Source organism: Pygocentrus nattereri, chromosome 3, assembly GCF_015220715.1.
Source record: "Pygocentrus nattereri isolate fPygNat1 chromosome 3, fPygNat1.pri, whole genome shotgun sequence".
NCBI lineage: Eukaryota > Metazoa > Chordata > Actinopteri > Characiformes > Serrasalmidae > Pygocentrus > Pygocentrus nattereri.
The window spans coordinates 18,701,940-18,713,253 of NC_051213.1; the positions used below are offsets into that span (position 1 = coordinate 18,701,940).

The 11,314-nt window shown below is 38.0% G+C and overlaps 1 protein-coding gene across 3 annotated transcripts; it reads right to left on the minus strand.

Moving 5' to 3' along the window:
* Positions 1-1,479: 1,479 nt before the first annotated feature.
* Positions 1,480-9,228, minus strand: LOC108429008 (complement C1s subcomponent-like). Of its 3 annotated transcripts, none has more exons than XM_017700448.2 (11): positions 9,089-9,228; positions 8,522-8,686; positions 8,031-8,184; positions 6,916-7,044; positions 6,515-6,630; positions 6,347-6,425; positions 6,069-6,200; positions 4,503-4,583; positions 4,198-4,400; positions 2,873-3,090; positions 1,480-1,825 (listed from the first exon to the last, which is right to left on the minus strand). In XM_017700448.2, exons 1-11 carry the CDS (start codon positions 9,089-9,091, stop codon positions 1,480-1,482), a joined length of 1,626 nt encoding a protein of 541 aa, XP_017555937.1. In that variant the 5' UTR covers positions 9,092-9,228. The 3 variants fall into 3 exon arrangements, with proteins under 3 accessions (XP_017555937.1, XP_017555936.1, XP_017555935.1); XM_017700447.2 differs by having other exon boundaries at positions 8,522-8,701; XM_017700446.2 differs by having other exon boundaries at positions 8,522-8,729.
* Positions 9,229-11,314: the final 2,086 nt, after the last annotated feature.

Here is an 11,314-nt window from a genome sequence, read left to right on the forward strand (position 1 = left end):
TTTTGCCGCACCCATGAAGAGGATGCATTGCCTGTGAAGTGTGTGTGGCAGCTACTAGGCTCATGCTACCTGAGGAAGATGGTGCTGGGTGTGGTGCATGCGACAACTGGCATGGGCCTCATTGCTCAGGACTTTGTCTGTGTTGTGTGGGTTGCTGGGATGGCTGACCATTGAGGAGGAGGCAGTGTGGTGTCCAACATGGTTAGTGCAGCCATGAGGAGCTTCAGGCCTGTGGCCATGCAATGTCTCTAAGGATGCTCCACACTGACTTTTGAGAACCGACTGAATGTTCAGGGTGGAGATCATGTAGAAACTGGTCAGTTGTCAGCCAATTAAATACCTTCCAGAAGTGTCCATAATGTAGATTTACTTCAGATGGAATGACAAGACACTGCTCCTAGTGTCAACTGCTGGGTGAACTGCTATATTCCAAACTATTAGGGAATAGGCAGTGCAAATTAAGTGAGTAGTAGACAGAAGTAGCCGTTCAATGAGAATGTTTAAAAATCTGAATCAGCAGTGTGATGACTTTACTTCATAAGTCTGGAGGACTTTGTAGCTCTGTAGCCTTCTTCTAGATGGGAGTAGAGTAAACAGTCAGTGTGATAGACAAGAGGGATCCTTGCTGATGCTGCACGCTTTCCTTTTACAGTGTCCTGTGTAGGTGTCTTTAATGGCAGGTATGCTTGACCCAGCTGAAGACTGGGTATTTTTACTGCTCATTGCAGTGCATTTCTGTTTGAGGCAGAGCAGTTTCCATATCAGACAGTGATGCTGCAGGTCACAATGCTCTCTATGATGCTTCTGTAGAGGTAGTTAAAGATAGGATTGCGCAGGCCAGCCCACTTCAGTTCCCTTAGAAAGTATAGGAGCTGTTGAGCCTTCTTCACTAAGGAGATGTTCAGAGACAAGAAGAAATTTTCAGTGACGTGGACTCCCAAGAACCTGAAGCTGTCTCCACATCTCTTTTGTCTTCATTACATTCAGAGAGAGATTGTTGTCTGTGCACCAGAACCCCAGCTGCCTCAGTTCCTCTCTGTAGGCTGTCTCATGATTTACTCAGAGATGTCTTGTGAATTGGATTAGATTATTCTAAAAACTATTAGAATTTGATAATTACTGATTTTGAAATTAAAAAGAAGCAGTAGAAATTGCGGTTAAAATTAAGATTAAAATTAAGTGTGCCTCTGAAAATAAAAGAACAAATGGTTTAAGCATTTCTTTATTTGTTTTCAAGCAATAAGAATAGACAGGCCAACATTACGGTTTAAAATAACATTTGTCAGATTTCAAATTTGTTTGATTGTAAAGAAACACTGGCAGTGAATGACAGAAAAGTTTATGTTCCTACATGTATATATTATTAAATGAAATCAAACAAATTAGATCATCTGTTGGAGTCCAGACGCTTTACATTGCATACGTTATGCATACTGTGAGTAAAAAAAAAAAAAAAAAACTATTAGATATATACTGTCTTTAGTTTTCACTCATTGTCTTGTTTATCCAGTCTACATACTGTGCTACCCGGGTATATACCCCATATCTGCCTGGTTTACCACACTCATACCCCCAACTAACAATCCCTGCAGCATAGAATACGCCATTCTGTTTCAAAACAAATGCCCCTCCAGCATCACCACCACATGCATCTTTTCCGCCTTTTGGGACACCAGCACAAAACATGTTGTCTGTTAGGGGCACTGGAATCCTCAAATTATCAATGAATTTTTGGCACATCTCCTTATTCACAAGAGGGAGGGAAGTATACCTGAGATACCTGGATATTTTTGATCTTGCAGTCTGTCCAAAGCCAGAGACCCACCTGAGAATGGAGAAGTAATAAAATAAGTATCTTTTAATGCAGAATATTACACTATATTTCCAAAAGTATTCAGTCATCTGTCTTCACATGCATGTGATCTTGAGTGACATCCCATTTTTAATCCATAGGGTTTAATATGAGGTTAGCCCACCCTTTGCAGCTATAAAAGCTTCAACTCTTCTGGGAAGACTTTCCACAAGGTTTAGGAATGTGTTTATGGGAATTTATGACCATTCTTCCAGAAGTGCATTGTGAGGTCAGACACTGGTGTTGGATGAGAAGGCCTGGTTTGCAGTCTCCGCTCTAATTGTTTTGAGTTGAGGTCAGGACTCTGTGCAGGCCAGTCAAGTTCTTCCACACCAAACTCGCTCATCCATGTCTTTATGGACCTTACTTTATGAACTGGTGCACAGTCTTGTTGGAACAGGACTGTTCCCACAAAGGTGGGAGCATGAAATTGTCCAAAATCTCTTGGTCTGCTGAAACATCGAGTTCCTTTCACTGGAAATAAGGGGCCGAGCCCCCTAATCTGAAGGCCACATGAAGTTTGGAGGTCTGTAGCAATTGACTCTGCAGGAAGTTGGTGACCTCTGTGCACTATGCACCTCAGCATCTGCTGACCCCACTCAGTCATTTTACGTGGCCTACTACTTGGTGGCGGAGTTGCTGTCATCTTTCACTTTGTTACAATATCACTGATAGTTCACTGTGGAATATTTAGTAGCAAGGACATTTCACAATTGGATTTGTTCCTCAGGTGGCATCCTATCACGTTACCATGTTGGAATTCACTGAGCTCCTGAGAGTGACCCATTCTTCCACAAATGTTTGTAGATGCAGCCTGGATGCCTGGGTGCTTGGTTTTATATACCTGTGGCCATGGAAGTGATTGAAACACCTGGATTCAACGATTTGGATGAGAGACTGAATACTTTTGAAAATATAGTGTATGGTATCATGAAAATAAGCCTTCAAGTATAAATGATTTACATAAGCCTTCTTCAATAGGCACACAGGGGCAGTACACTGGTGTGTGGTGACCCTTACCCAGTGAGGCTGGGAGTATATTCAGCTTCCAATGAAGGCAGACAGAGTGGCATAACATCAGCATTATATTGAATGGTATTCTTCAGTTTTATCAGTGCAAGATCATGGTCGAAATTTGTGAAATCTGGATTATTGTACAGGGGATGAATGTGTAAAGACTCGATCTGTAGAGGTGGCATGGAAGATAGTTGTAGGGCATCATTGCCTCCAATGTGTATCTAAAGAAAAATGGATATAAAAGCAGAGGTCAGCAAACATGAATTGCCATTTCTATCACTATTATGCCACTGACGAACAGAGCTCTGCTTGGCGATATTAGACACAAAGAAAAAAAAAAACTTTGTATTTGTCTTTTAATTTTTTCACACCTCAGTAAAGGGCTGTACAAAAATGTATGAGTCATCCATTACAATTCTGCTTATCCAAAAAATGCAAATGAGCAAAGCTGGAGGGGTTCATATTTGAAATCTCTGAATGCTGTATCTGGCAGGAGTGTTTGCTTAATAAAGCTTCAGTTTTACTTCTGCAGAGATGTGGGAAACCTCAGTTGTGCTCTCATCTCCTCAAGCTGGCAGAAGTATTAAAGGTGGTAAAAATGAAGAGCAGAATATTGTCTGCATAGGAAGAATCTTGTATTTGAGGCTAAGTGTTACATGGGGAAAATTCTTTAACCACCATGGACATCTTGCACTTTGGACTGAACTTTGCAAATCCTGTTACTGTGGCCATAACTTTATATTTTCACACTATGTAACACAGTGTGTCATTGGGATACTGCCATTCCTATGCAGTGTAAGTCTTTTTTTTTTAAAAGCGTTAGTCCCAGGTGGACACATCAATTACATGAGATCCTCTGGTCTTCTGTTTTTCAACTTTCAACTTTTATGTAGCACAGCCATGTGATTTTCTGTCAATGAACTGTTTCTCCCTTGGTGTCTTTGGTTTTGATTCAGATCATGTGTTGTGAAAAGGACTTGAAATCCAGAAAGTCACTGAGGCTAAGCTCAGTCATTATGTGTGGCATGCTATGCTTACACCCTTTTGGATCCAACTGGTTCAGTGTGTACAGTGTTTTGATTAATAACTAAATTGATTAAGATATCAATATGTGTCCATTTAGCAGTAGACAGTGCTCATCAGGAGCTTTCATTTGAGATATATGTCACAATTTCACCCAAAATGTCACTTTTGCTCCTTTGTTCTAAGCCCAAGATTTTATAATCATTTATTGTCTTTCTTTATAATAAAATAGCAAATTTGCAAAGACTGCAACCGAGAAACTGAACATTCTTTATTTGTCATGCATGTTTGGTTATATAATGTACCTTTACTTTGTCTGGAGAAACAGGTTGGTTATTGGACATCAAATTGTTCGCTGCTGTCAAGATCCACTGTTCTGATATTATAGCCCCACCTCCTCTAACTGGCTGGTGCATAAAGACATGCCAGGGAAAGGCCCTCTGTGAAGCAAGCTGACCTCCTAACACCCTCTTGTGGCGTGTCAGAGCAGCAGATGGACGTCCACACACTAAGATTGACACCATGCAAAGGATCAGAGAAAGCTAGAATTATAACAGATATAAATACCTTTGTACATATACACATACACTGTTTTTGATTCATGGTTTACCTGGGAGACACTTGTGAAGCACAGGCATCACTCTGTTGTGATCATCTTTCCATTTCTTATCTGCGTAACAGGTGAAGGTTGCTGGGGAATTATATGTTTAAAAAAATACAAATGGAGAAATGGTGATGGGCTGTCCAAATCTTTCTTTGGTTACAAAATAGATAAAATAAAATAAAATCCTATAAAAATAAAGTCTTCCAAATGAAAAAAAGAAAATTAGCAGAAAAAATGTGCAACTGAAAATATTTTCCCAGCTTTAACAAATTTGTACATTCATGTCAACAGCTCTCCAGTCTTGCTGCCATGCATCCAAGGGTGTAGAACTGGGTAGGGATGGTAGGGGCATGTGTACTGAATTGTCCTTAGCAATAATTTTGATCAAAAACTATAAATATTATGGTCTGTCAGTGTCTAGTCAATGTATACACAAGTGAAATAATTGCCAAAAAATAGTTATAGATATTCATGCCTGGACATCGGGTTTGTCCAAATTCCTATAGCTATCACGATGCCAGGAAGTTAGTTTCACTTGAATTTGATTTAACCAGCTAGCTAGCTAGCAAGGTTACATTGGATGGATTGAATTAATGTTAGCTAGCAGTCTCACTTTTTAGATAGGCTATTTGGATAGCCCACCGTAGTCCCCTATAGATTATCTACAGATGTTCAAATTGTTAGAACTAGGACCAGGGTTTAGGTTTTGGGTTAAGGTCAAAGTTAAGATTAGAGCCAGTTTGAGAGTTTTTAAATTTAGTATTTATTTGAATGTAACTTGGAAATAAATTAAGTATTTACAAAGCGTCTAAAGGGGATTATACAAATAAAGTGTAGTTAACAAACATTTATTCCATCCGTCCAGAGACACACAGATGAAACTTCAACAAAAATGTAACTTTGTTTTTTTAATGCAGTGTTTATATAAAGTGCTGAAATGCATGTTAGGTACCCCAGTGTATTCTTATTTTCTTCAGTGTTATCACATCAAAGGCCAGTAACATATTTATATAAATATCAAATAACCCTGTGTTTCCCTTCTTCACTAGCTCAGCTTTTGGAAGGAAAGAGATACGGGACAAAGCGAGATACTGAGACTGAGAGAAAAAGAAAGTGGGAAGGTGGTGGAGATGAGAGAAGAAGAGTAGGTCTTCCAGTAGGTGTGCCCAGTAAAACTAATTGACCTGATCAAATACAAGTAATGTAGGCCTAATTAACACAGAGATAACACAGTGGATTCATTTTTGGTGTTTCATGATCATTTTAGCCTCTTCTGTGTTTCCAGATTGTAGTGTGAATCATTCATCGCAACATGTAACCTGATTCTCATGAGTTACCATTTGAAAGATTGAATGCTACTGTCCACTGACACTGGGGAGCAGGGGGAGGGGGGCAGGGTTGAGGGCATGCCCCCAAATTCTGCCAGAGAAAGCTCAGTTCTTGGACCTGGGTATTTCTAAAATCCTGGGTACTGCCACACCCCCTGCGGAGCACTTTTATGTATGCATCCATGTTTATTTAATTATAAAATGTCTATAGTTGAGTCCTCTAAGTATCAAAACTCAAACTCACCATTTTGTGTGGCAGGCAAAGCATATGGCTCATTACAGTGCAGCTTAATAACAGAGCGATACTGATTATGAGCACCAGAGATGTGTAACACTTTCCCATTCAGTAAAGCTGGCACGGCTCCACAATATGTAACTATCATTAGAAAAGTGAAGAGAAGCAAAGAAGATTTAGAAATAATGTCTACTGAAACTGTGCATGCATACATGACACACCTCTTAAGATTGTTCATATATACAATGTGGACAAAACAGGAGTATTTAATAAACAGAAGGACTTACTGTGGCACCGAAGAAGAGGCATACTCCACTGGCCATTACTCTGACAGGTGAATTGATGCATGCTGACCTCTCCTCCTTCCTGAAAGAAAATAAAAACACTTTAAAATGTGTTATTTGTTATTATCTTTTTAATTTACAAAGGACCAAGTCACATTCATTAGACCTTACTGTATTGATTCTGTAGCCCTCATCACAGTGAACAGTGGTCACATTGTTGTAGTAGTACGTAGAAAGTGTTGGGGTTATTCTGCCATTTATGTTGTTTGGAGACTCACATTGAACCTCTGGAGTACACAGCCCACAACACAACAACAAACAAAACACTGTTACAGTGCTTGAACACACTCTTGACAAAGATAAATAATAGCACTGAATAAACACAGAAAACAACACAGAAAGCTATATGTGACACTCAGATAAGGGAGAAATAATTCAAAGAACAAAGGGGTTTTTCTTTTAAACAGAGACTGTATGACTCCTATGTTCTTTTTCCTTACGTATTTCATATATCACTTCATCATAACCTGATCTCCCTCTCTATTCAGAAAATAGCTTTGCTTAAAACTTACCAACACAGGTGTGCTGGTTAGACTTCAGTCTGAAGCCATGAGGACAGGCACAAAGGTAAGAGCCCATGGTATTGAGACAGATATGAGAGCAGGGAAGGTCTGTTCTGTTCCCTAAGCATTCATCTACATCTGTGTGAGAATGTCATTATTCTCATCCACATCATTAAAGTAAGACAAAAAGGTAAAACAAATACAGAAAAACACAGTTCAAAAAGAGTTTAGGTATGTGAGCCAAAGAAGCATAATTACAAATAACATATACAGAGTAATATAAAGATAGGAGCTTAAACACATTATGATTTAAAAGCAAATAAATACTTGTAAAGCAACTGAAAGAAGCTTTCCTTATACAGAAATGGAAATACCAAATGCTAGCAATAAGACACACATGTACATATATACATAACAACATCTAACATATTTGAGTCACACATCCTGTACAGAGAGCATATTTAAATGTGGCATTTCTTCAGATTTTAGTGCACAATTTCGGGCTTATTTTTTTCTAATACTGGGCATTAAAATGTGGAGCCGTGTACACGATGTGTTCACTTATTTTCATTTAGAACATCAACATGCTATTTGACCAGGGGCGCCCAAACTTTAGCACACCACTGTTTAACTTCCTTTAAAGGTTACTAGGATGTTAGCTTGCTTGCTACAAACTAGCAAGCTTTCAGCTACTGTTGGTTACTAATGTAGTTGTTCAAACTCAGTTGTGGAAAATGCTGGATTAAATGGTTTTTCAGCCATAGAAGGTCATTTAATAAAAAACAGCCAGTCATATTATCACTACATGTGGATAAATACTGACCAAAGGAAATTCCATTTACATTGCTTTTCACAATTTCAGTCATGACTGCTAATGGAACAATAGCATTTTGCTAACATAAACCAATTAACTATGAATTAAAAGCACAAAAAAAAAAAACAATATTTATAGCATGATACACGCTCATTATTACACTGATCTAAAGCACACTCAGGCATGGAAACCCAATTATTAAAAACCAAGCTATTCATCAAAAATGTACATTATTCTAATCCAAATCTGTAAATGTGTGTTCACGTTACAATTCACATGTAAAGATTTTTTTTATTATTTAATTGGTCACCTTCAGCGTGGTAGAATGCAGAGAAGCCCACTGGTGGGTAAGGCCCTTTGTCAACTTCACTGGTCTGAAGGGACAGTCGAACATTGCTGGTAGGTATGGAAATGGATCTGTTCCCTTCACCACAGAATTTCTCCACCGTTCCATTGTGCACTATCTACAGTGTTTCAGAAAAATGTTATATAGGACCAAAGCAAATTGAGAAATAAAGCTATTAGATTCTTTACTCTGTTAAATGTTCATTCATGGTTCTTTCCTCAGACACAACACATGCAACATACACTATGACTGTTTACAGCATATTGTTTTTATCGCTCAGTCCCAGTAGCCTTTGGGACATCAAGCATTTTGTTTAGGACGTGAAAAAGCTTAAGCAGAGTCAACTGTGATCCCATAATTCACTTATTTTGACTGCACAATTACGTTACTCTAAGTTTTTATATAATAACATTTTAGAAGAGTAATAGGAATTACAGACTGAATTACACATCTACCTTGAAAAAGTCATTCCTGCAGCCTGTTGACAGCTTGATATTGAGGTAGCTGAAGTTGAGCTGAATCTGGTAGCCCTTGGGCACCTCCAGGTCCCAGTGCTCATGAAGAGGAGATGGAGAATGTTCAGGATAGTGAGGAGACTGAACTTCACCATACATCACTGGCTGGAATGCAAAACTCTGTATGTTCATATATATTACAAGAAGCCTGTGAGGGAAGAGAGTAGGAGTGTGTACATCTATGTGCTCTTGATTAATGCTTGCTGTTTACACACGCTGGCTGTAGAAAGCTGGTAGTTTAGACAAACCTACAAATGACTTTGTGCTCATGAATACTCAAATAGAATCAAACCAGACCTCTCTATTGACTAAAGGACAATACAATGCACATGTAATGTCATTTAAAGCACATCTTCTAGTCTATGTCTAGTGCTGTGTGCCATTCTTATGTGTGAAAACAAAGCAAACCAAAACAATGATTTATGCAGACACTAAAAGGTTTTCCTTGTAATACATAAATCAAAGATTAATACACAATGATGTTCTAATAAGAGGAGTGAGACTCACCATATGAGATTCAAACTCCAGTCCATTAGTGCAGTATTGAAAAGCAAAGTAAAGCAGGTAAAGGAGAGTTTGAGAGCAGTTTGAGCATGAGGCAACAGAAAGAGTATTAGATAAATAAACAGCAGACTGACTAAGGACCAAATTCCAGTCACCTAAATAAATATGTCATTGAAAAAAACCAACCAACCAAACTAAATCATTAGAAACACTAGGAAACGGCTTAAAAGAAGTGCTAATTGTGAAAATGTCTGCAGCTTTATCATGAAATGACAAAGAAATAATAGAAAAGAAGAATGTGATGTTTCACAGTCCAGTGTCAGAACTACACTTTTGTATTCCGCACTCCCGTCTCAGTGAAGCTAGGCAAGCCTAGTTTTGCCAGATCGCCAGGCCACACGCTCCCTCCCCTGCAACTTTTGGTAAGTAATGCCAAGAGCATTGCGTCCATGTTAAAAGTGAGGGGGTACAGTTGTCAGCACATGAGACCCCTCAAACCCCACACCCTGCACTTGTAGGTTCAGTATTACTATTGCAACCCTGTTTCCAAAAAAGTTGGGATGCTGTGCATAATGTGAATAAAAATGAATTGCAATGATGTGTAATCATTTAAACTCTATATTTAATTACAAATAGTACAAATACTACACATCAGATGTTGAAACTAATACATTTTATGTATTATATTTTATATATTATTTTTATAATTTTTTAAAAAAACATGGTGGAACTGCTAATTAGGTTAACTGGCAACAGGTCAATAACATGATTGGGTATAAACAGAGCATCTCAGAGAGGCCGAGTCTTTCAGAAGTAAATACAGGGAGAGGTTCACTACTCTGTGAAAGACTGTACTGGCAAATGGTGAAACAATTCCAGAATAATGTTTCTTAATGTAAAATAACAAGGAACTTTGAGATTTCGTCATCTCCTGTACATAATGCCATTAAAATATCAACAGAATTTATTAAAAACAGACACAATTTTGTAGTGGACAGTATGGCAGTTTTCATGTTGGTTCATTTTGTGAGCAGCATTTAAAAGCTGAATAATGGAGTGAATAAAAACAACCTGTTACAGAAATAATGTCACTGAATGTAATACTACATGTTAGCTGCAGACCTAATTCTCACTGTTCCACTACTGGCCAGGAGGGAGAGCTTAAATAGCAAAAGTACAGCAGTGTTTATCTTTCACTAGTGTAATTTGGGACTAGTCTATTGCTGCAATAATCCTCACTTTATTTTTTTTAATTCTCCATCTGCAGAATCTGCTGTAAGACTGAATGTGTAGACCCCTACATGCTACAATTTCAGAGGAGGTCCATTAAGTTAGACTCCAAGCCCGGAACTTTGATTTATATTTCCTTGACTGGAAGTGTGCTGAGAAAACTGTGACTGGATTTAAGAGAATCCAGGTATAACAATGTATATGAATGTGCTGATAAAGTCCTCAGAACAGTCATTATATCTCAGTGAGTGTGACCTGGAAGCCTTCTGCCTGAGCGTCAATGTTTAGTATGAAGGCGTCCTCATTGGAGTAGTGCTCAATGATGTTATCCATGTTGACATGAATCCTGATGGCCAAATGAGAGAGAAACTAAGGCTACCCTCTTTAAAAGAGTGATCACAGTCAAAAGTACGTCTTAACCAATAATTTTAATCAATTAACTGACTGATGTCCCTCAACAATAATAAAAGCCCCTATACCAAATGCAATTGGCTACTTAAATATTAAGATACAACTGAAATACTAGATATATCAAGCCATGCCAGTAACATCTACATAAGATTCCATTTTTAATTAAATATGAGGTTGAAATGATTTGCACATCACTGCATTTTGATTTTATTTATGTTCAGGATCGTGAGGAGACTGAACTTCACCGTACATCACTGGCTGGAATGCAAAATTCTGTATGTTCATATATATTACAAGAAGCCTGTGAGGGAAGAGAGTAGGAGTGTGCTCTATGTGCTCTTGTTTTTCATGCTAGCACTTTGTCTTCAAAATTATGACCAAATTCAGATTCAGATTTGTTTTATTTCCATTTTAAATTAAATGTGTCAGTTTTAGCTGACTGAGTATTATGTTGAATTTCAAGAATTTGAAACAGTTTGAAACAGTTAAAATTGGTAAGTTTGCATCTGTTGCATATAATTCCAGATGTTAACTCAAAAAGTAATTATCATTATTAAAACAATACTGAATTATTAAAGCACCAAAGTA